This window comes from Onychostruthus taczanowskii, unplaced genomic scaffold (genome assembly GCF_017590055.1).
Source record: "Onychostruthus taczanowskii isolate IOZ18803 unplaced genomic scaffold, ASM1759005v1 scaffold6, whole genome shotgun sequence".
Classification (NCBI taxonomy): domain Eukaryota; kingdom Metazoa; phylum Chordata; class Aves; order Passeriformes; family Passeridae; genus Onychostruthus; species Onychostruthus taczanowskii.
In genome coordinates this window covers 4,701,359-4,727,511 of record NW_024503679.1, presented here as the reverse complement: position 1 = coordinate 4,727,511, position 26,153 = coordinate 4,701,359, and the positions used below count along the sequence as shown (strand labels likewise).

At 41.4% G+C, this 26,153-nt stretch overlaps 2 protein-coding genes across 3 annotated transcripts in view; one reads left to right on the top strand and one right to left on the bottom strand.

Moving 5' to 3' along the window:
- Positions 1-17,891, bottom strand: part of ADAM10 (ADAM metallopeptidase domain 10) — a 41,933-nt gene extending 24,042 nt beyond the window's left edge. The window contains exons 1-2 of the mRNA XM_041418589.1: positions 17,585-17,891; positions 9,278-9,428 (exon numbers count right to left, since the gene is read on the bottom strand). Coding sequence (XP_041274523.1) covers positions 9,278-9,428; positions 17,585-17,639 — 206 coding nt within the window. The 5' untranslated portion in view covers positions 17,640-17,891. The remainder of the gene's footprint in view (positions 1-9,277; positions 9,429-17,584) is intronic.
- Positions 17,892-19,224: 1,333 nt separating this feature from the next.
- The window catches only part of MINDY2 (MINDY lysine 48 deubiquitinase 2), a 32,628-nt gene continuing 25,699 nt past the window's right edge, over positions 19,225-26,153 (top strand). For both annotated transcript variants that reach the window (XR_005953728.1, XM_041418881.1), the window contains exon 1: positions 19,225-19,975. Coding sequence is in view for 1 of the 2 variants with exons in the window: in XM_041418881.1 (XP_041274815.1) it covers positions 19,316-19,975 (660 nt within the window). In the remaining variant the exon portion in view is untranslated. The remainder of the gene's footprint in view (positions 19,976-26,153) is intronic.

The following is a 26,153-nucleotide window of genomic DNA, read 5'->3' as shown; positions in this document are numbered from 1 at the left end:
TCACCAGTTTAAAGTTTAGGAAGCCTCTATTTATTCTGCTTTAATTTTTACCCTCTCCTTGCTTTCCACATTGCTACATAATAAACACTAAATATTCTAACTGACGTTGCTGATTATCTGTCTTTTAATAAAATGGGCTCTATTATTAGAGAATTATTACAAATACAAAAAAAACTCAGCTGTGCTTCACACTAGCAATTCTCTATTTGATTTCTTAACTTAGTTAAACTATTAGATAACCTGATCATCTCTCAGCTATTTTTAAACAGGTCTTTTCTTAGTCATTCAAACATGCTTGATGAGAACAGGATAATCTGTATAAACTGTTCACCTTCTTAATAATGAAAAATTGACAAATACTCCTTTACTTCTCCCCCACCAAAGGAGGGAAGAGACAACTTGGGACTGTGGGGAGGAAAAGGGTTGGGGAGGGTGGAGGAGTAAACAAGCATCTCTTCATCTCTACTTCCAATAATTAACAACTTTAGCACATCACCAAACTTCAAACATAAATTCTAACCCAGCTTAAACCCAGTAACTTCATGATTCTTCTGTGGACAGGAGACTCTGGGGAAGTTAAATGAATCTGTCTGTACAATTACTGAATATGGTTGCTAAATTAGCCACAATGGAAGGGACAAGAAGCTTCAAATAAGCTTTTTGACAATTACAATTTCTACAGCATGCACCAAATTCTTAGTGCAAGCTAAGCTATTCCTTAGCCTAGAAACACACCAGACAGAAGATTAATTAATTTCAGAAAAATAATGTCTCTTTTATTTACACACTTTCTACCTCATACAAGAAACTTCCCAGCAGTAGTGATCTCTAGAACAGAATTAAATCAATTAAGACTAAGTTTTGACCTTGCTTATTTGTTACTGCTACTGTTTTCCACAGATCTGAAAACTGATATGCTAAGGGAACACTACTCAGTTACTGTATGGTTGCCCACTTGGTTGTAGACTGAATTTTGGCAAAAACTTTTAAATCTATACACACATATAAAATTATATAATCTGCTTTGATAATAAAATACATTTTATATATTAATGGCAGTACCCAAAAGACTATCATGAAGTAGATTTTTATTTCTCTTTAGCTTACTTAAGGGGGACTATGGCCAATATGCAAGAAACACAGCAAATCAGTCATAATTAAAGAAAAATTATAGTTGAGGGCATCACACTTAGCTAAGACCCAGTACTTTCCCATGGGCTCAAGTTATGTCATCCTAAGCTCTAATCAGAGCAGGTACTTGAAAGAAAAAAAACAAAAAACAAACAAACCATGTTTATACACTGCCAACATTTGGTAAAGGGTGTATAAAGGCTTACATGCAAGAGTTAATGCATAATCTATTATTCCATTTCTTTTTAATGTTAAGAGTTACCTTCTAAGATCAGTGATTTCACCACAATGCAATGCCCAGTATATTGGGTAACTGGTACCAAGGCTGCAGACTTGCACACAACTGGCAGAAAAAGCTGATATCTGGCATACAAAAAGGACACTTGGTGCTCTCCCTTTTCTGCCTTTCCACAGTCAAACTGCTGTAACTGGTGACAGGCCCACAGAATCATTAAGTGACCAGAGGAGGTTGTTGAGAAAAGAGAAAGGGAAAAAACGAGTTGGAGGAGTCATTCCACAGCTGAAAGAAGTGGCTGGGGAAAGGAAATTGAAGGGGATGAGTTGGCAGCAGTATGTAACATGACTCCAGTACAAGGACAGTGTCACTATAGGACACGAAAAAACACAACGCGAACACACTGTTCTCAAGGTAAAAAGGGAAATTTATTTTTTTATTTTAACATTTATAGATTTTTAAAGGGGACAGTGGATTGGAGGGTGGAAGTGCCACCTCTCCAATGACACTGGACAAATCAACAGTCTATCAAATTTCTCCTCTTCTATAAAAGAATGCAAAACAATAAGTTATTTACAGAAAGCGTGTGAGAACGTTTGCTACAGGAATGCAAACATCAGAAGGCTTAGAAAATCTTAAAAAATCAGGGCGACAGGACAGTCCATTTTTAGGCTCACAGTCTTTTCTTCCCAGTAGGAACCAGAAAAATCCTCGCAGCCATGGCTCCATCACCCTCCTCACAAGTCAGCATCTAGAAAATACTGTTCTGCTTGAAGTGCAAGTCTCTTATCCTTACTTTTCCTACCTAAAAACTCAAAGACTCTCTTCTTGGAAAAATGGAAGGGTGATCCTATAAATAGACAGGGATAATAACTTGAGCTCTTCCTTCTAACTGCTTCCATGAGGCATCCCATAAAGCACTCAGTTCCCTGAAGACTGTCACACTCATTCCAGCTCTGAGCTGTAGTGAACAGAAGGCAGCTTACCAGCCTAATACTGGATTTATACTATCCACAATTCTACAGAACCATCATACTTGAAGGTTTTTTTTTTCACTGTTTTAACTTACAATTAAACCCACACAACATACTTTATCACTTAATTGATAATTCCCACAGTCCTGCTAGTTACACTAACTTATCTTTGAAGCAGCACATGATAGGGTCTCCAGGTTTATCACTCTCTTTGATCCACCTAGATGCACACAGAATCATCCCCTAGTAAGTGTTTACGTAAATCCCAATCTCTAGTGTTTCAACACTCAGCCATCCCAGCTAGAATGCTTGCAACTTAGGTTTGTTTTCCATTAGCACCTCTAGGATGGCACTTGTGGTTATTCAGATGTCTTTCCTGACCTTCTGAAGTCAGACTTGCTAAACCTGGTATTCTAGAACACTACAATGAGGATGCAGCCTTCACTCCAAAGCATTTCCCACTGATTACTCTTGATATGCATAGCTGCAAACACAAGCTAGCTCCGATAACAGAAACCATCCAAGTAGGATTACAAGAAGCTACATGTTGGCTAATTTACAATCGGAGAAAGTATCTCTCTGTCCTGAAGAGGACAGTGTACAGATTTTAAAGGCAGAACAGCCTTTACCCAAGGTTGACTTTTTCCCCCGCTCCTTTCAGTAAAGCTTCTTTGGGAAGTTCAGTACAGAACTGACTTCCCGGTTTCCTGTTTAGTGAAAATAACTTCTCATTTGTATTTACATCAAGTTGACTATTTATATGTAACACCATGTTCTAACAAAAATAAGATATCAAAAATCAGAAAACAGGTAAAGATGTACTAGAATACAAGCACAAGCAAAGTTACTACCTGAACTCAAGCTATGGAAGTAGTTAGGAAAGAAGCTTTCTTAGTTAAACTAGTAAGGACACAGAAGATAAATCCACTAGCTGATAATATGAGCACATAGCTTAGGTACATTCATTTAAATACACATTTTATGAACATGGCTTTCTCAGAGCATGGCTGTGTCTCCTAAAGCTTGCTGGCCAGGGAGTAGAGCTGCAAACCATTAATACCAATTTAAGCAGTACAGTGGAAATGCTGCACCTCAGCTGGGCTGCCCAACCAGTCCAACACCATTGTACCACGTGTCTCCCACACAAACCCAAGTCAATCATCAAATGCCTTTTTTTCCTGAGGGCTACACATAATCCAGCTCTCTGTATTTAAACTCATAAAATGCAAGACATTTAACCCACAGATTCAGCCTCCAGAATTTTTTTACTTCATTTCAGCTAAAGAATGTGTAAGAACCTAGGACCCTGCTTGCCAATTCTGTGCAAAATAAAACTGCTTTACCTACAAGCACCAGCAAAGGGTGGGCTTGGTTTTGGGGTTTTTTTTTTGACAAAACAGGTGTAGGAAGTGATACCTGATTCACAGGTGTCTTGTCTGACAAGTTATCTGTCAAGGTATAGAACTTAAAAGGTCCAATTGATAGGTAGTGATTGAAGAATTGCCACAGAGCAGTGAATAATACTAAAAAGACTACAGTAAGAACTAAAGATATAAAATTTTTTTCCTTTTCAAATTCAGGACTAAAATAAGTTGCAGTAAGTGAATCTTGTGAAAAATTCACTTAGTAAAATTAATAAAAACTATTTTCCCAAGTCTCACAAAGGCAACCCAGTAGGTTCTGTTTGATGATGGCTAAACCAACCTACTTTAGAAGCTGAGTTGTTTAGGGGTGTGTTTAAGTGCACATGGAATTGAACGAGACACAACATACATTTTCAGATTAGTTCAGTAATACTGAATTTGCTTTTTGTTCTGACAGGCTCATAGAACATAGAAGGCAGACCCATTTCATTAATTGAGCACTGTGCTGTATGGACAATTTAAAAAGTACTTAAATTAAAAGCCATAAAAAGAACATTAGTGTAATAAAAGCCTTAAGTTGACAATATAAAGTCCTCTTCAATGCAAGAGTAGCTAGCTCAGTTACTTCAGTCCATCTCAGCATGGCAGCATGCTCAGAACACCACTTCAAAAATTCAGCTTATTAAGTATTTCTCTGCAGGTATCCTCCTTTGTTTTCATAACCTACTCAAATATGGCAAACAATGATGTTCAAACACACTTCCCAGCTCTGAGTAACGAGGGCAGTATGAAGGATTACAGATTACTACAGAATCAAGAATTAAAAAAAAACCCCTCAGACTTAATTAAGAACTGAAATTTTGTGGTCCACAGTTTTCCTATAAGGACCATGTACAGACCATATGATCCTACAAACATGTCTGAACAACTTACAATATTTCTCAAAAAACAGAATTTTGGGTAAAATCTACAGAAAAAATGTAGCTAAACTGTAAAACATCTTAAAGAAATTATTGACACATCCTTAATTTAATAATAAGCAGGTGTTATCATGTGTTAAGTACCACTTGAAAGTTCAACTGTTCACTCAAGTTGTGTGGGCACCTTTCCCAAGCAAGAGTCATCAACTAATCTAGGGGTGCTGAAAGAGGGTGTGGATGGACAATTAACAGGATCAAGCAAAGAATTAGAAAGCATAAGTTATTAGTATTGTATTAAATAAAAGTCTGACTGAAAATAGAGTTAAACAATCCACAGACATATTTTTTCCCTTCTGAATGCATTAGCATCTCAGGAATTCCCAGTTCTGTCACTAGGTAAAGAAGTACAGTTAGAATATCAGACATCAAGTTTTTTAAGCTCTGTCCTCAAAATCACTATGAAGTATTCTGCATATTTCTGACATTCTACAGTGGATAGGAATTCAGATCAAGACATTCTATGATTAATATATTGCAAATATTTCTACTGAAAAAGGGAAGAAAACTTTCCATTTACTCTGCAGGGAAGAGTTGTGTCCAGTAAGTGAACAAGTGCAAGTGCACATTTTGTGATCAGGTGAAGACAGTAAAAATCCAATGTCAGTTTGAGTGATGTCTCAACTTCCTTTTTGAAACTACTGACATTACCTTGACATGCAAAAGGAAGTTACTCTATTTAAAATGCTTCACTGTATCTCAAGCCAGTGCCAAAGGCATTGTTCTTCTTTGAATCAATGCATGTATTTTGGGGAGTCTGTGCTGTATTTTGCTTTTTGGGGGGAAGGGCTGTGGGGTGTGTTCAAAAACTGTTTTATATTAACCAAGTTCCTGGTATTAATACTGTGCATTTATTAACTTTGTGTGAGCCTTCCCTGGACTCAAAGGGCACGGTAAATTAAATCACACTAGAACACTCAATATGAACTGGCAGGTGCAAGAGCTGTCATACACAACCAGGATCGTTTCAAACCTTCATATTCCTTCCAAGTTGAAGCATTACAGAAATAAACACATGTTACACCACTGGGGAAGCAATAATGCTGATTAATCTCATACACGGTTTATTATTAAAAAGAATTAATAAGGATTTGTAGCTCAGTTTCAGCAATTTTAGTTGTCCTACTAAGTTAGTATTTCAGCATTGAACAGTGTGCCTGGTTCAGTCTAGTTCATTGCATTTACCATAAGAAGTTGTATTTTATATTACCAAAGATTTTGAAAAATTTCTATTCTGAGCAGTATATTGTGTGGCATCCAACTTTCAGATGAAAGTTAAACAGAGGAAGTTTCTCAGTGATGGCACATTATACATTCATTTGCAGAAATACTAAATCTGGTAAGAAAAAAGGCAGCTTTGGGTTTAATTCCATCATTTCAGTATCTATTTCATTATTTAACTATGAGCCCATAGTTAAGTGGGCCCTTTAATTTGGTATAAATATGTAATATTTAAATGGTGTTTTTATTTTTTCCTTTTTCAACAGAAGGGTACTATGAGATATAGTTCTTAAATTTAAACAGCCCACTGAAAAGAACAGATGCTACTTACACAATCTTAAAATACTGGTAGCTGCCAGCCATTTTCTGGACAATGAAACTGCAAGTCTGAAGAATGCTTATCTGGCATATGTCAGCACTGCCACTGAAAAGGCTGGTACTGCATCCTCCCTCTCACCACGGCTGCTTAGTTCTGCACTCCTCCTCCTTAAAGCAAATTTGCCTCTACACTGAACAGAAGAACCAATTAACCTCACTGAAAAATAAGCAGCCAAATCACTTTCCCATCTTGACTGGCCATGTGAGCAGCAGGTGCTTCCTTTGGCACACACCAAAAGATGAAGTTTAAAAGTTCCAAGTGGTCACAGAGAGACAGCCTGAGAACCACTGTGGCCCAGCTTCACTTGCTGCTGCCAGCAGAGAACAGCAGTAAATATTAGGACAGCTTTTCCATTGTTTCCTGGCTACAAAACACAGCCATTTCATCAGAATCCAAATCAAAACACAAGCCTGTCATTTCAGTCATCGTACGTAGAAGCTGTTTACTGTATTTATTAAGTTAAGGGGATGCAATTTGGACAGCTGTGTGCCAATAAACCACTACACCTGGACAAACCCTAATGGACCATTTGGTAAAAGGCCATGCAGAAAAAGATCAGGTATAAGTTTTCAGAACCTCAATTCTCATGTTGACTGAATGCCTTTAAGTTTCACCATCTGTTTTTAAATGCCACGGCACTTTAAAAGTCCATGGCCTATATCTACATCGTTCAAGTGTTCTACAAAAGCTTTATTTCCTACCTTCACACAAAGTAACTCCAATGCCTGATAGAAAGGTTTAATCTTGTCCTTCTCAGTTATGACATAAATCACTTAGTTATTCACAATAAACCAGCTGCAACTGCAAAAAGCCAATCCTATTTATACAGCTTCTAAAACTGCTACACACCTTCAAAGCAATAAACAGACTCTGGAGTAAAACCAATTCACTTGATCCTTCCTAATTCATATTTAAAGCAAAATGAAAATATTTTGTAAGAACACATCCAAATTAATAAACAGGAACTTTGGACTAAATTTACATCCTGTCAACTACCCTCTCTTTAGCAGGAAGTGTTAGATGTGCCACAGGAAACTACCCAACTCCTAGATTATGGACTGGTTTGACCTTACAGTCAGTTTCCAATCAGCCTCCTCAGTTAATGATGGATTTGTGCCTCAAACCAAAGGGATTTATGATCAATTCCACATATAAACACCAACATTTTTCTTCATGCGTAAAGGTAGCTGTTACCAAAATATTTATAAACCTGACTGACTAAAGTGTGGTCTTCCTCTGTAAAGTAAGAGAGGAAATTTTTTCTAGACATTATCCCGGGTGCAACTACCATTTTCACAGGGTAAGGATTTCCAACCCACCCTCTCACCACAAAGAGAACTCACAGACTAAGCTAGCAGCTCTATCTTACAGAAGATTATTATGGGATGTTTACCAATGACAAGATGAACCTGCTCAAGTGGCCTGAAATGTGGCCTGGTCCCAGCAAGAGTGGTCTCATCCTTCTTCTATCACCCCTTCAAGTCACACTGATTTTTTTTTTCCAAATAATTTTTAGATAGATTCATTCCCAGATGCTATTCCTTGCATGGCTTTAACACTAGCAGTGTTAGCACAAGGATGATGCTGGGAATGTGGTTAGGCCTGTTTCTCTCTGCAGCAGTGCACACTCCAATGAGCTTAAATTATCCACCAGCCTGCAGCTTAGAAGTGGCAGCATTAGGCTCAAACTGTACTTCACTGTCTTGCAACCTTGCTGGAGATTTAAAAGTAGCAAGGTTTGCACTGTGGGGAGCCTCTGGAGCATTCTACTCTGCAGTCATGTTTATTAGAACAATTTAAAAGGGAAAACTAGAGACTGACAGTGAAGTTACAGCACAGAGAGCAGCACTATGACCCTTCTTTAAACAATAAAATTCCTTGGACTAAAAATCACACTTGAAAACATGGTTTTAAGGACAAGACTTCAAATTCAGGATTTGGGTTGTAGTTCTACAGCATTTAGAAATACAACCCTAATGCTGACCTTCCAGCAGCATGCACTGAAATTCAGTCATTACAGCAGAAACCTCCAGGAACACTTCATTCCCTGAAGAAATGACAAGCTGGCACAAAACCAAAACACTTACTCAAAAAAAAAAAATCCCAAACAGATTTCGGAGACCCAGGTTTTTTATTTTCTCTGTTAAACTTCTTTTGTTTCAACATATGGCTAACAATTATTTATCAAGTTCTAAATACTTAAATTGCAACTGAAATAACAAGAAAAAGAAGGGCATCACACATTCCTGAAATATATTAAGAGCGGTGCTGCAAAGGAGGGAGTCACAGAAACTAAGACACAGACACAAATACTATAACTTTCTTCCTGTTATCCTGGGTTATACAGAAAGCAGGCAATTCCAAATCACAATGAGATTTTCCTAAGTGAAAACCTAGAAATTATACTTCAGTTGGTCACACTGAACATCTTACTTTGTACTGGATCTTACATGTTAAATACAAGGCAAAGCATGTCCTGTAACAGTAACCATCTTTCCCCATGTCAAATAATTCCTAAATTTCGCAATAGCATAAAAAATCAGATATCAGTACACACAAACCAGAACATTTTTGGCCTATTTTGCAGCTTCAAATGCAATTTGAAATATTATTTTTCCTCTATTAAATTTTCTCAGGCAGTTTGCCACAATTCTTGAAAAAGAAAACTATGAAGAAAAAAACAATTATATGTGCAACACAAAACTGCATTATAAACTCAGATTCAACTACTACTCTATTCCAAGTATGATTCCATTATTTAAGCTTCCAACTGTATTAACAGTTACCATCAGATGTATGAAGAAGTGCTTGCAAGTAACAATTTCATACCTAAACAGGACATGAGAGAAAATACTTCATAGAAACTGCAAACAGTGCAATGTAGTGTATTGTAGCTAATGTTATTTTGGTGGTTGTATTTCATCCTTTCCATTTCACTACAACTAGAACACATGAATAAAATACTAAAAGCAAACACCTTTTAAAACATCACTGACCTTCCATGAGCATGGAAATCGAGGCGCAAAAACTGTTCTTCATGTGACACTGCTCTTTTGGCACGCTGGTGTTTTTGGTGTAACAAATCCACGTCGTAGGACAGTCCTTCATAGTGTCTAATGTACTTATTTAGAGGATTTCCATACTGGCCTGAAAAACAGAGACAAGCAAGGTTATAACCATACCACCAGGCATGGAAGACCTGTGCTGCAAAGCAGTTGGTAACAAGGACCCAAATTCCACATTATATTCATTTTAACTTCTTTTTCTCCTTTGTACAGATCAGAGTCATTCTACTCTAGTCCCACAGACAGGACACAAAATCTGCAGCTACAAGGGCATCAGATAGGCCTTGGAAAGCATCTTCCACTTGAATTTCAATCAAAACAAGTATAGTTCATTTACTCCAAAACTACCCACAATGCAAACTACATCACTGTCAACAGGAATGCTCGAGAGATGTTTTAGAAAAGCACTCCTGATTCAAAATAAGAAGTACAACAGCTGAATAACTCTCTTCAGGTTCCCTGAAATTCTGCTTCCAACTTCACTCTGCAGTCATGACACCACATATCTGCTCAGAATGTTTGTATTCTACATGTGAAATATCCAGGGAAATTAAGAGCAAATCATGACACCTAGCAACACATTTTGTATCACATGGAATGCTCTGCCACATGGAAAAGTTTTATTAAAATGTATCTCCAGAGATGTAGATTCAGTTCAGTCTATTTTGTACAATTCCTTCTAGGGTAATATTTATGACTTATGTTAATATGAGTTCATGGCAGAAATGGCAAAGATTTTTATCCTCCTATCCTGATGGAAGAGAGACTAATTACTAAAAGAACCCCAAAATACAATTTGTGGAGAAAACCAGAAGAACTCTGAATTATGCAAGAAGTAACAATACTATCTCATAAGGAATTTAACTTCAAACCAACCTAAATGTTAGTTCTCAGGCACTATGCTATTTTTCTTCAGATACCTAAAATGATGACCAAGACTTTCAAATGCACTGCTTGCATTTAGCAGCCATGTGCACAAGATTATATTGCTGTATCTGTTTAAAATTCAATTAATGCTATCCTGCAGAGAAATCACATTCAAATTTTCTCCTAGTACTGTAGGCTTCTGCAAATGTTGACAATTCATTGTTAACTGCAAATACAGTCCAATAACAAAACTTCATTCTAATTTTCTCGCACTCTTAGTCTCAAAATACATGTCCATTCTCTCTCAGCTTTTCAGAAAAAAAAGCGTCTTAGGCATCTTAAAATGTTTAAAATGTGTGGTTCAAGAAAGTCTGCATTAATTATAATCCCAGTAAGACACAGGAGGACCAAAGTTTCAGTAACTAGGAGTTTTGAGGATGAAGAATGTTGTCTGTGTCTGTTGTTTCTCTCATCACTTCCAACATAATCTCTCCAAAATGAACCTTAACACCTCCTATAACCCAAGAACTTCTATAAACCAAACCAAACTGCCTTGAGATCATGCACAATATACATGTGCCTGACTACAGATACATGTTTTGCAATTCCAGGCATATGACCCAGAAGTGTCAACATTTAAGAAGACAAGCTTTAAAATTCATTGATATAGGCTAAAACTTAAAAAGTTTTAATTGTTAAGTCAACCTGGATCTAGACTATTATATTAAAAACTCGCATTAAGAACTTGATAAAAACTGGAGAGTAAGTACACTGCAGAATGTGCTTCAGAATCATCTTTAAATTTTTTGTGGTAGGAAGCTTGTAATAATGCACTCCTTAAATTGTTACAGACCATTTTTCTTCTCAGTATTGCAAGATATACTTTGAACAGCTTCAGGCACTCAGAAAAAAATTTTTTTAACTGTGACAACTTACTGAAGACCCAATAATATTTGGCACTGGATCCAGGTCTCACGACCACGTGAAAAGATGAGAGACAGCATTTAACTGAGTCACAAAGAATAGTTTTTAAGTGCTAACTACTGTGACAAGACAGCAAAAGACTACTGACATTAGAAGTTTTATAACTGTTCTCCCTGCTATGGAACAGCAGAGAGTTTTAAGCAAAGATATTTCTTCTTAACAACAGCAACAAAAAATTAATACACTTGATATGATCACACAGGGAAACAACACTTTCTTTTCCCTTTCTCCAAAACTTAAATAACTCCTTATGTTTTAAGTACTCTCATAGCAAACACTTAACACAAACACTCCTGCTGCTCTCTTCTTGCTTAAGCAGAGCAGCTGCACACCACCTAGAGCATTATGGCTTCTCCAAAAAGGGACTTCATGCTTCAAAATGAACAGTTTCACTTCCAGAAACCTCATCAACATTGCTACAGTATTCAAAGTCTGCAACTGATCACACGCTCCTTGTAATCAAACCAGCTACCTATCAAAGGGATTGTCTTCTTTACAAAGGTAGTTTAATAAGTAGCTCAGCCTTGGTAACACAAGAATCCATAGAGGATTCTGAGGCAAAAGTTCATTAAACTGAGGTACGCAAGGCAGGTAGAACTGCTGGCTCCAGTTTCTGTAATTAGAAGAGTGCATCAAAAAGGAAGAACTCTTTCACAGAATCTGGAAGTGGCACACCACAAGAAGTCATTATGATAGCACATACCAGATCCCAACCTGTGTTACAAACTACTGCCGTTATTTTCTGTAAATAGAAATCTAGGGGTTTGGGGTTCTTTAACAAAGATTGCATGACAAAGATCTTTTCAATTAAGGATACAGGCAGGAAGGCCGAAGTAAGAAACACTGAACCATGAACACCTAAATGCAGTTTGTGGGAACCACTTCACAAATTCCATGTGTCATGCTGCCATCAGCAAAACAAAACAGCGCGATGCCTTCCAGGCAATCTGGTGGAATAAAACAACATTACACTTCACCTAAACACTAAGCTAGGAGACAGAAACCCTTTAGGATACAGACATCAAAGACTGACAAGGGGATGGCTTTTGAACTTGACAGTATAGTCTTCCAAAGACTTGCTAAACTAGATGTGGCATTTCCTGTGACAAATTCCCTGCAGGAACGAAGCTTTACTCTCACGAGCTTAGAACCAAACACCAGGAAGGACTTAAAACAGAATCCAGCAGAGCATTTAGGCAAATGGCTCAGTGTGTCAGTTCCTGTGAAAGATGTTTTGTGTATGAGGATATACAACTCTTCAGGATCCCTAGAGAGCTGTGAAGTATCTACAGTTGTTGTTGTTGTGAACAAACAAATCCCAGTGGACAGGTATGGAGTCTGAGGCATGTACTCTCACCTTCTAACCAGCCTTGTGCAAAGGCTAAATTGGATCATCCATGTGATTTTAGCTGTAAGCTTCCTGGCACAAGGCAAGCAAACACATGTAACAGTTGTCTCGTGGTATGTGCTGAATGATTCCCTGGTCAGTTATTTCCCCAGAGAAAACCATGAAGACCTTCCCCCCAGACAAAGCCTCCCCAGCAGCAGGAGAGAAGCAGCACCTGCAGCAGATGACAGGAGCAAGGGAACACTTCAGCCACCTGGATATACACAAGACCACAGGATCAGGTGGGATGCATCCAGGAGTGCTGAGGGGCTGGCTGACACCACTTCAAGGCTTCACCTTTCTAAAAAGTTACTCTTCTAGAGGGGAGCTCCTGACAAATGTCATCCTAATCTTCAAGGAGGAGGGCCTGGAGAATTACAGGCTGATTAGACTAATCTCAGTGCCTGTGAAGATTCTGGAGGACATTTTTATGGAAGCTAGCTCCATGCACAACTAGTAATAAACAGTACTGAAAGTTTACCCATGTAAATATAAATATCTATTAATTGTATACACATCATTATAAAACAGAATAACATTTAGCTTCCTTTAAGAGGCTAAATCAAGCATGCACTCTTCTAAAAGATGAGGTTTGCATTAAACCACTCAGATTTAAGACTTGCATGACAAACGCAAACAGCTCAAGCACAACTCAAGTTTGTTAGTGGGATGGAAAAAAGCACAGAATACAACTTGACAGAGTATCAGAAATTGTTCAGAAACCAAGCTAACTCACCAGACAAGTCTTATTACTGCAAGCATCATCAGTAATTTGCAGATTTAAAATGCCAGCATGCGATAAACATCTTGTAGAGAATTATTATTATAATTTCAATTAAGATAATCAAAGCAACTTTTGCATCAAGTTATTTTCAACATAGAGTTTATCTATCTTACAAAAAAAGCTCCATTTACATGGGACATTAAAGAATGTACACTGTATTTAGATTTAGCAAGGCAGAAATTCTACCATATACCTCCTGACTTGGACTCCTCTGAAGAATTTATTCAGGCTGTTGTTTCAAAACTGCCAGCAGAAGGGCAGGCCCTGCTGCCCTTTTACATCAACTCTGTTTCCATTCTTCCCTTGCACTGGCACTAGATTCTGCTGAAAAAAATATTCTCTCTTCTGGTCAAGTGAGTTTTTGGTGAAAGAAAAGCACGTAATCAAGAAGTCAAGTCAGGATCATTTCCTTTCACTGAGGCCTCCATTTAGGGCACGGTCAGACAGTATGGCAACACCAGGGCAAGCAGATGTCTGCTTTTTATTGACCTTCTTCTCCTCCACCCTGTGAAAGTCCCAGTTCTTCTTCCCCATCAGGCCTAGGTTTGCTCAATAAAGCAACTCTAGTTACACATCTGGCAGGAACTGATTAATTTTTTTTTCTTTGGATTGACTTCTCATGCCAGGAGGAGAGGTGGGAGTGCATGGCCATGGCAGGACCACCAGACAGCAGGAACTCAGCACAGCAGCTCTGCCATACTGCAAAAACGAAACTTTGGATCTTTTAAAAGTATAAACAAACTGCAGTCTGAAGCTTTTGGGCAACAGTACTTCAAAGCAATCACCTAAACACCTGATTTTATTTATTTTTAATTACCATAGGCATTTCTGAAACAACCATCTGACAGCTGTCTTGACTAGGCACTGTCTCAGCTATAATGTTTTTATTTTAAACTCCAAATAAATGCTGAAGGTTGAATGCTGCCATATTTATGAAGGCTACTGTTCTTCTCAATTTATAATAAGAACACAACTAAATCATTCAGATGCTGATAGCTCATAAATGCCTTCCCACAACTCCCCCATGTGTCCAGAAAAATAGCAGAATTTCTCCTATGTTCACTGGGAAACAGGCAGCTCAATATCCACCAACATAAGACACTAAGATACAACTTGGAAGTCCTAGCAACATAAAAAGAGCATGCTGCACCAGTGACAAGAAACTATTTATCACAGATTTGCAATGATAGCCAGCATTTTATCAGCTTAGCCAAAGCAAGGTCACTCTTAAATCCAAGCTTGTCAGAGACCTCAAGAGTTCTTCTTTGTGTTTGCTATTGCTCTTTCCTTTTTTTTTTTAATGACCCTTAGGTAGAAGGAGAGGTTAAATTAGTTATTTCCACTCCTCTACGAACATCATTATGTATGGATAATTAAGTACTGATTAATATACCTGCATGCATCTTCATCACGTGCAAAAAAGCATGCTGCAAAAAGCTGCCAATAATATTACCCACCTTAAGCACCACTTCACACACATCAAAATTCATGACAGCACCAGTGAGTGAAGAGATGCCTTAAGCGAGGAGTGTTGGGAAAATGCTGAGATTCACTTTCAAAAAAAGAATTCTTAAAAGTCAAGGTACATATATCCTATCTCAAGTAGACACCATATGCCAGAAACTAAATTCTAGCTTTCCCTAATTACTAACAGAAAGAAAACAAAATAAATGGTGTGGCTTTTTCTTCTTATACTATTTAAACAGTATTCAAACTGACCTGCTGGACCACTGGTTTTATGAAGGTGATATTTATGCAGCACAAGCAAAGAAAGCAGAAGAAAACACTAGAAGTGATCTATTACCAGAACCTGATCAAGAATGTTTCTGGGCCTATTAGGCCAAACTTCTGAGAACGTGTCTGCTTTAACCACACTGACATAACCTACCAAAAGCTATGAAGCAGCCCAAGACAGACTCTGCAGAACATTTCACAGTGCAGCAGCACTACTGATTGCTTTTGATTGCATTTCCTTCACATAATTTTAGGAACAATATAAACAACAACAGGAAATAATTTTTTTAAGAAAACAGAGATTTTACTAAACCTTCTCAAATAAACCCTACAAATTATGCTGCACCATTTTTCAGAAGTTGATTTTATGATTCATACTTTGCTGTGAGCTAACGTTACAGTTGGTTCTGTTAATCTATACCTTTACATCTAAAGACTATTACAATAGAATATGTGGAGTGTCTGCACAGTACACAGGCACAAGGCCTTGTGTAATTCTGAAAGAGTTCAAAGTTGTGTATCCCGTAAAAATACTCCAATCTTAGACCAAACATACATACCCCTAATTATTTTTAAAGTGCAGATTAATGAAATTTCCAAAATTATTACTATTTAATACCTATGTGGCTTAAAACCAGAGAACTTTACAGAGAAATGTAACTTAGCTTCAAGATCTGTGTAAGATTAACGAGACCAGATGCACTGCACATAAATGAAATGTAAATTGTTGGGTTCTTTTCAGTCCTTTCCAGTTTGCACTGCTCTCACAGTAACTTCTTTAAGAATCATGAATCTGCCCTTTCCACACAGATATTAATGCCGGCCTAGAAGGAAAAATATACAAATGAAGAACCCTATTTTTCAATAAATAAAGATATTGGCAGTATAGAAAAACTCTAGAAATGTGAACACAGGTAAAACAGACCTTCTTTAAACTTAAAAGTGTATTTTTCATTTAACACAGAACTATGGCAAATCATTCACAATTACATTCAGACTTTTACCAAAATTGTCCTACTGGATATTTTAGAGATGTGTATTGGCATTATCACTATATTTCTATCCAGCATTATTAATCTTTCTTTAAAGATTTACCTGCACTGCTACACACCAAGGACATGCACTTCTACCAGCTAATAGTGAGGTGCGCTTCCTAGTGCCTAGAAATGTTGAAAGTGCCCATTTTTCTGTCAACAAAAAGTTAACAGGAATTTCTGAAATACATTTCATGAACTTTCTTCTACACATCTAGAGGACTGCACCTCACATTTTTACTACGATTTTTAAGGCACAACTGCCTGCCTGGAATTATACAGTGAAAACAACCCTAACAACTGGTTAATTAATTATTTTGAGTTAGTTCTGTGCCAGCACCATTTAGTTCAGAAAACAAAGGCGCCTTGAAAGCATGCCAACAATTAAATCTGAAATATCTCGGTAGCTTACAAGAATTTACAAAGAAAAACCTAAATTCTTTTGTGCATCCCACTCCTAACCATATAAATAACAGGATGGCTTCTGATCATGCAAACCACCCTGCTTTTTTTCTCACGGTTAAGCCACAAGTACAACCTACCGTTTGATGTTACTTTTTGACAATGTGTGGAACAGCAGCATTTAGCGCTAACTTCTTTGTTAATAAACCTACATATTGATGCACACAAAGGCAGAGCCCAGATAAATCAGAGAGGTGCCAAATGAAACAGAGGAAACAAGTCTTTATCAGTTGTTCCACCCACAGTTCTCTAGAAACACCCTCCCAAGTCCACCCTTCCCGAAACTCTTTCTCTGTACAAAGTCGAAACTATTTTCCCTGCCATGATTTGATCAATTAAGCATTACCAGGAGCAGTGCAGAAACTGCCCAGTTCCTAATGCCGAGAAACAATTCCTAACGGGAGCCGATACAGTTACGCGGCCCCATAAACACAGGCGAGTTTTGTCCCGGCCTGGGAGAGCGGAGACCCTCCTGGAAGGCACGGTCACGCTTCGGGAAGAACCCGGGCTCCTCTTTTACTTCCTTAAGCCGAACTTTCCGCCTGCCCGTCCTTCCTGGTTTCGGGGAGAGAGAAGCGAGGGCGAGGGCAGGGAGCTGGGAAGCGGCCACCGGGACCGAGCGGGAAGTCCTGAGGGACGGAAGCGGAGCCGGGAGGGGAAAACAAACACAGCCGAGCGCGGACAGAAGGACCCGAGGGGGAGGCAGAGCGGAGGACAACTGAGCCGGTCCTCGGCGGGGAAAGTCCCGGGGCGCCAGGCCGGCCCCGGGCGGCGGGGGAGAGGCCCGGGCGGGCTGGAGCGGCGGGCGGAACGGGGAGCTCGGCTGGCGGCCCAGCCGCGGCCCTGGCACCGGGGCGCTCCGGAGAGCGGGGCCCGCCGCCCCCGGCCCCGAGCGCCGGGGGGGAGAGAGAAAGAGAGAAGAAAGAGGTAGAGAGGAAGGGAGACGGCCCCAAACCAGGGCCCCGCGAGGCCGGGCGGCTCCTCACCTCCAGCGCCCGCCGCGCAGGAGCACAGCAGGATTATCGTCCCCGCCAGATCCATCTCCGCCGGGCGCAGGCCCCGCCGCCGCCGCCGCCGCCTACCCACGGCACATCCGCCCCAGACCGGCGCCGGGCGGGATGGGGAGGGGCGAGCTGGGCGCCTCCCTCCGCTTTGTCCCCCGCCGCTCCGGAGGACTGTTCCCGCCCACGGAACGGCCGCAGAACGGCCGCGGATCGGCCGGGATCGACGGCTCTCCCGGCAGCGCTGCCCCCGCTCCCTCCGCTCCGCGCGCCGCCGCTCCCTCCGCCCGCGCGCGCGCCAGACGCCGGTATTCNNCCCCGCCCCGCGCGCAAGGGGGCGGGGCTCGGCGGAAGGGGCGGATCCTCATGGACACGCCCAGGGGCGGGGTCGCGCGAGGGGCGGGGCCTCTCCCGCCGCTTCCGGCGCGCCCGGGGCAGGCGCTAGGAGCCTTGGCCGCGCCCAGAGCGGGCGCACCCAGCGGGGCTGTGCTTTGTCCCTCACCGGGTACGTGGCTGCCCCTTGCACAGAACTAACTTACTTTTGGAGTTTTGCTCTGGTTTCCTTCATCCCCTTACCAGACACACATTTTTTCCTTGCACAAACTAATTTACTTACTTTCAGAGTTTTGTTTAAGTCACCGACTTCTCCCAATGCTCTACATGTTGTGAAGCGTTGCAGTGTCCCCACTGAGCAGGGACTTGTCATTCTGAGACTCTCTTCACAATTCAAGGGTACAGGAAAATCCTTCCATAGAAATACAAATGTGAGACATCTGAACAAAATGTTTCCTCTCTTATGCTGATTCTTCTACCAACTGTGCCATCTCAAAGATTTATAATTTATATTAGAGTTTGTGCCAAGTTTCTCAGTTTACTGTCAGCCCTTTATATTTGTGCTTTTCCATTCCTATTGTCGTGTCAGAATAAAAAACAACTTCCATCTGTCACTGATACGGGTGAGAGAAGGTGTTATGGAAATGCACATAGAATGTAAAATTACAGTCAGTGTACCTCAGGTAAGGCTGCAGAAGCTGATGCAAGTACTTACAGATTTCAAATTAGAGAGCTGCTGAGAATAAAATGAGAGGATAAAACCTTATCATCCCAAGACTACTTAAAATTTGTGATTAAAAGCTGAAGATTTCTGTAGGGAGAGGAGAGGTTCATTGGGGTAAAGCCTGAGTAATACACTCACATTAATTCTTACAGAATCACACAATGTTAAGGTGTTGGAAGGATCTTAAGGAGCATTTAGTTCCAGCCCCCTGCCATGGACAGGGACGCCTCCCACTAGACCAGGCTGCTCAAGACCTTATCCAGCCTGGACTTGAAAGCTTCCAGGGATGGCGCAGCTGCAGCCTCTCTATGCAACCTGTGCCAGTACCTCACCTCCCTCACAGTAAAGAATATTTTCCTAACACCTAACCTAAACTTCCTCTTTCGATTAGCCTATCAATCAAATTGTTCAAGTTATCTATTACACTCGCCACAGCCGTGTTTTTTATAGTACGACTGTATAAGAAACTGCAAGGAAGAGCCCCGAGAGAGCCGGACTCACCTGTTTCCCTCCCCTCCCCGCTGCCCGCCCCGCCCCGGGGCCCCCGCACGTCCCCGGCGGGGCGGAGCTGGCGCCGCTGCTGTGATGGCGTCGCGGGCGTTGCGGGCGGAGGCGCAGCCGCTGCGGTGCCAATAGAGAGCGGAGCGGCCGGGCCGGGCATGGAGAGCCTGGCGCAGCCCCCGCCGCCCCCGGGCTCGCTGCAGACGGGCGGCGGGGGCGCTGCCAGCCGGCTCCGCCTGGGAGAGGCGGCGGCGGACGAGGGCGGCTGCAGGGAGGCCGAGGAGGGCGGCGGGCGGCGCAGCCCTTCCCCTCCGCCGGCCCCCGCTCCCGCCGCGGCCCCTCAGACCGCGTCCCCCTCCCGGGCCGCGGAGGGTGCTGCGGCCGCGGAAGGCGCGGGGCTGGCGGTGGCGGAGAGTCCCGGAGCGGCGCCCGCCTCGGAGAGCGCTCCCGCGGGAGCCGGCTCCGGGAGCAGCGGCGCTCCTAGCCCGCCGGGGGAGGAGTCCCGCAGCCTGGACTCGCTGGAGTCCTTCTCCAACCTGCACTCCTGCTGCCCGAGCAGCTCCGAGCTCAACAGCGACGCCGACGAGGCGGTGGTGGCGGGGGCCTCCTCGGGGGGCCCGGCCCCGGAGCCCGAAGGGGACAGGCCGGCGGCGGGCTCCCAGCTCCTCTCCGCTTCCAAGGAACGCTTCCCGGGCCAGTCGGTCTATCACATCAAGTGGGTCCGCTGGAAGGAGGAAAACACGCCCGTCATCACCCAGAACGAGAACGGCCCCTGCCCGTTGCTGGCCATCATGAACGTGCTGCTCCTGGCCTGGAAGGTACCGGGCGGGCGGGCGCCATGGCGGGGCCGGGCGGGCGGGGCCGCTCGGGCGGCTCGTGTGGCGCCGGCAGCGCTCGGGGCTCCCGAGCCATCGCGGCGTGAGGGCACCGCGGGAAGTTTGCGCTGTTTAGGACAAGGACGTTTTCGAGAAAGCTGGAGAGGAACTTCTGACAAGGGCATGTGGTGATAGGACAAGGGAATGGCTTTAAACTAGCAGAGAGCGTGTTTAGGTACGAGGAACAAATTCTTCCCCGTGAGGGTGATGAGGCACTGGCACAGGTTGCTCGGGGAGCCTGAGCCTGTCCCATCCCTACCAGTGTCCAAGGCCAGGTTTGTTGGGTCTCTGGGCTACGTGGACACTACGTGAAAAGTGTCCCTACCCATGGCAGAGGGTCTGGAACTTGATGGATCTTTCAGGTCTCTTTGAACCCAAACCATTCCGTGATTCTTTCAAGAAATATTTCAGGCTTATTTCTGCTGTTAAGCACATGTCTCACATACAGAAGGACTTGGAAAACAAATACTGCCGTGCAGTATGTTGCCAATATACTACTTAGATGCTGCTGTCATATATAGACTTACCTTGTTGTTGTCTTAAAACAGAAATAGCTAGATGATGTTTACTAACCTGAACAATATATAATATATAAAAGCTTACTGATGTGTACAGGTTTCTAGTAAGTAAAGATTACTATTTATAGCACTGAGCACATAAGTGATATTTTTGGAAAATAGGTTAGTTTCTTATCATAAAGTGTATGCAGAATTGTACAAAATGCAGAATTGTACAAAATATTGATTTGTACGAGTAACTGCCTAATAGGGACACATTCATACAGTTAAGCAGTACAGATTTTATTTAAATTAATGAATAATTCAGGCAGTGGTCAAGTACAGCGCTGACACCTGGAAGTTCTTGTGCTCTGTAGCCATTGTGGATGTGGGCTTCCCATAGTCTTAAAATAATTTTTTCCCAGTCTTTTAAGTAATTAAAATCTAGTTATTAACATACCTCTGTAAAAGGAGCGTCTGTTGGAGGAAAGCTGTAAGGTTGTGTGCGTTGCAAAACAAGGATGAGGGGCACGTCTCAGGAAATGCTGGCAATCCAGCCCCGGAAGACTGAAGAGCTGATAGAAGAGAGTCCTGAAATAGGAAAGCTTCACAGGAATAGCTTTTATGTTGTAGTAGCAAGGGGAAGAAATTTGGTATTGGAAGAGTAAGAGATTGTTTGCAGTGTGACAGGTGACTTAGGAAAAGGTCAAAATTAGAATATGGTATGAGAAGAAATCTGCAGGTAGAAATTTGTTTAGATGCAGAAGATTAATGCTTTTGGTTGAGTTACAATTTCTACACATTTTTGTGAGAAGAATAGCTCAGACGTCAGGAGGAAAACTCTGGGTACAGAGATGCTGGTATTTTAGCATCAGTAAAAGCAGTAGAGGGAAGTTGTGTGTGACTTTTAGGTATTGCCTTATGTAGGTTCTGCTATCCTCAGGAGGGTGTGAATGTTGTCACAGGCTTCAGCATTGAACACTTGCTTTCTGTGCTCCCTCTTTAGCATCTAGAGGTGACTTGAAAAACTTGCCATTCCTTAGCATTTGGGAGGGGGCATTTTAAAAGAAACTGTTAGTTACAGGATCTTCCTTTTTAGTCTTTGACTTAATGGAAGATGTAAATGGGACAGCACTGGTCCTGTTGTTTGAATTCAAGTTTTTGGAGGTTTTGTTCCTTAACATTTTTCCTTTTCCCTCTGCTGGTGCTCTCCAACCAGAATTTTAACTGACATTCTGCTGGGATCAAATACTACATTAGTGAGAATTAAGGTAATACCCAGTTCTATAAATAGGCAGAAACCAAAATACCCTTTGGGAATGCCCTACTGTTTCTTATTGCTCAGATTACAGGAAGTTTTCTATAGTTCTGTCTGTGTAAAACCTCAGCAGAATTTACATGAGTTGCAGACAGGCAGCTAAACTGGTGAAACTGTCATCACAAGTTATTACTTATAGGCTTGAAGGTTTTCCTGTTATTTGTTTATATATTGTAGTTGCTTGTAATTGATTTTCCTAATTACTGCCTCTACAAATTGGCCGTTCTTTTCCCCAGTTCATAGTCAAGAACCACGTTCACAGTGGTTGGGGTGGCAGCTCATGTGTACATGTCTGACAGCAGCTTGCTGCATGTGAAGGCTGAGGATGGACATCCACCTTCTCACTCCTCCTGAACCAGCATGAACACTAGACTGGGTCAAGTAATTATAGTTTGGGAACAAGAAGGCAGACTGAGAGATGAAAATAGGCAAAAGTAGAATGAGAATACCATAGTACATATTAGGTGAAAAGAAGCTGTAGTGGGGGAAGAAAGAGCATAAGAAGGAGATGCGGAGGAAAAGTAGAATCACAACAGGGAATAACAAGTTAAACAGTTACACTCTGGGTTCTATTCCCTGTATCAGCCATCATTTTTCCTTTTTAGAACTTTTTCCTGACAGGGTTGAGAGTTCTGTGCATCCTGTGGATAGACCTGGTCTCAGCCAGCTTAAGTGCAGTACTGGTGTGGCAGTTGGGGTTTTGAAAATTCTGAAATAGTAGCACCCACTGTGACTGTTCAAATTCCATTTTGAAAATACCAGGTTTTGGAACTAAGCTTGTGATAAAACTGCTACCTGTTTTATCCACTATTTTCAAAGGAGACATAAAACTTTGAGGTGGCAGATTGCAGAAGCTGTATTTTAAATATTAAAATTATGAAATTACTTTTCTTTTGAAGTGTTTTTGCAGTCTGCCTGTCTAAGTGTAACCTGCAGTTTAGCCTATAGGAGGAAGAGCCAAGGAGCTCTGCTACAGGAGTGTTAGAGAAATGTTCTAAGAAGAAAAACAAAAGCACTATGAGATCAACTTGGAGAAGTAGCTGTTGTGCAGAACAGCTGTTGTGCAAAACAGTGTTGTAACCACTTAGACTTGTGTGATGAAAATGAAGCAGAAGTAGAGACTGAAACAAGCATTTTTAAATGTATGTACAAGCATGAGTTATGTTCTCTGATGTAGAATTGTGTAGCACACTGTTTTTCAGCTTATTTAAATCTGGAGATTGCTCAGTTTTAGCTCAGGCCTGTTGCTCACTATGTGGTTAAGCTTAGCAATGCAAAGTTGGCTTTTCTAAGTGCCTTTTATGATCTTTGTTAGATGTAGTACATGCAACACTTTCTGATAACTTCTGGCATTTCATTAAATGTAATTTGGGGCAGGGGGGATGTGGCAATCATCAGATGCTAAAAGCTTAGTGAGGGTGCCATGTGATTCTGCTCTGTGCTTAGGTAGGATGTGATTTCTTGTACCTGAAGAACTCTGCGAACCTTAACGTGTTGCACAGAAATTACATATCTGAAATGTCCAGGGAAGATTGTGAAACATAAAATAAGCAGAGGGAAAACTATACAATTAGAATATAAGTAATATTAATATTGTCTTGAAAAGTGAACGCATGTGGAATATCTTGTCCTTATGTAGGAGAACAGTGATATTGCATATTTGAAAATGTCTTTGCAAGTTTTTTGTGTCATAATCCTCTCAACAAATGGAAGGAGCTGTGTTCCCTACACACATAGTTCTACTAAAATTTTGGAAACTTTTAGGACTGTCTAAATTACCTATTTAGGTATCATAACAATTATGTAAGTAAATGTTATATAACCATTTTCTTGCTTAGATGTATCCAAACTGACGTGCAGAGAAGAGATAGAGTAAAATATTCTGCTTAGAAATTCTTGATGTTAGGTTTTCATTGAGATGGCCCTTTTGAGAGGAGCTGAGCACAGTGAGCTCCCTTGGCCCTTTTGAGAGTAGCTGAGCACAGTGAGCTCCCTTGGCCAGAGGCTGCAGTGGTGGTGCCAGCTCTGGGGGCTGGCACTGGCCCCTCACACGTGATGTGCTGTCCCTGTCGCGCTCTGCCCGTCCGTATGGCCGGAGTTGGCACAGATTGCTCAGCGGGGCTTGGCAGCCTCCCTTCCTCCAGCACCTGTGGGATGAGCTGAGCCCGCAGGTGCCAGCCTGGAGCCGTGCCAGGCCCAGCAACAAGGCCGCTCCCAGGGGCTGGAGGCTGCCTGGCTGAGGGGCAGACGCTGAGGACGTGGAGTGGCAGCACACGCTGCTGTGTCACAGGTTCATGAAGCTGTTCCTGCCAGGCCAGGGGCACTTATTTGCAGAGAATATTAATTGTTTTTTGTCAAAGCTGCTTGAAGCTACCCATACCACTCTGGAACACTGTGTTCAGAGGAGTTGCATGTTTTAGATAAACATGATTTGAGACTATAAGTCTTATATAAGACTTATTATATAAGCCATTAGAAATTTTCTTGGACCCTTTTGATATTCACAGTATTTTCAGAAGTGTTATCCTTTGTGCATGACTATATAACTTAATTTTTTTAAGCCCTTTTGTAGTGTGGAAGAATATGGTGGAAAATCAGTATTATATAGTTTTGGGGTTTATAGTCTAATTCATAGAAACTGTGTAAGTTTTATTAGACAGTCTGTTCCATATGAAAATTTGTTTACCACTGTTGTCTTTTAATTAAAATACGTCTCAACTGTTTGTCATGCTGTAATTGTGTGAGAAGGACTAAGTTTCCCACTCCTGAGTGTAGGAAGTAAAATGTAGCTAGAGTTAGAAAGAGCCATCAGGGCAAAGGACCAGGAAACTGGAGTAGAGGGGTACAGGAAATGGGTGGGAGTTGAGGAAATGCATTTTTCCTAAAATGTGGAATTGATGTAAAATCTAGCAACTAAACATTGAAACCTATCACAGAAATGTCCCTCAAAATAACAGATTGTTATGGACAACAGCAGCTTCTACTACTGTTGCTTACATTGTTTTCTCCTGTTGATTTATCTGGACAATGACTGTGGTTCTGTATAATGTTTTCTCTCCCTTAATTCTTAAGGTATTTTTCTCTCCCATTTCCTCTTTGCTGTGCATTTCCTGTCGCTTAAGTGCTTGCAATGAAGCTCTGAACAGCTGGGAAATGTCATGTTCTCTGTATATCCTTAAGTCAGCTCTGTGCAGAAGTACTTGGAACTGTGTTGGAACCCCATTAGCCCACTTCAAAGGTGTGATCAAGGTCCCACTACACATGCCAGCCCTAAATTACTCCATGAAGTAACCAATTAACTTTGCTTAGCATTTAATCAAGCAGTTAATTTTGAGATGTAGCTTGCTAAAATACCCAGCTTTGAGAGATCCTGAAAATATGAGTAAAACCACTTTGCTTTTTCTGCAGTAAAAAAATAAATGGTTAGCTTTACAGTTGTGAGGGAAAGTTCCATTTGTTAACCAGTGATATGAATAATATGTTGTGCTATTTTAAGCTCTATACATAGAGCTTAAATAGAGGTAAGCTTGTAATTGTGCTTTAGAGTTGGTGTTTGTCATGTAAGCATGCTTCTAGAGGTTCCAAATGTGGTGCAGAGCAGAACCCTCCAAGCAGTGCTGGCTGATCTGATACAAATAGTTTAAATAAATAATAAAAAGAGCTAACTTCAGTCCTGAAAGAATCATCACAGGAGCCCAGTTAACAGTCGAGGGAGTGGTGCTGATTTTCCTTCATATTGTAGTGGCACAGCTGTGCTGTAGCAGATGTGCAGCAGAGCTGTAGCGCTTGAGGCAGGGCTGGTGGAGGTGATGCTGTTCTGTGCCTTAGGAGCGATGATGAGCTCAGGGGTGTGCACAGCTAGTGTTTGCTAAGACTTGAATGCTGCCAGTCCCCACTGGGAGTTCAAGAAGCAGCTTTTTGAACTTGTAGTCCTATTGTTTCGATGGCTCAATAAAATGTATTTATGTGAATATTCAGTATGAATATTGTGAAAAGATCAAAGAGTATGAAAGCATTTAGCCTGTTGAGCATTAGTTTTAGGGAGAGTTCTGTAAGTTACAACCAGTTGTCATTCATTTAATATTTTCAAAAAACCATGTACCCATGCATGCCTGATTTTTTTCTTTAATTCCTTTCCCAGATTCCATTACTACCAGCTTCTTTATAAGCTCATCATCTCTGGGTTAATCAATTTGTGGCATATGTTAACTTTAACCCAAGTAGGGACATACTTCTTAGAGTATAAATAAGAAAACCATATTAACTTGGGTCTCTTTCTTCAAATTTCTTGTGAATTTGTATATTT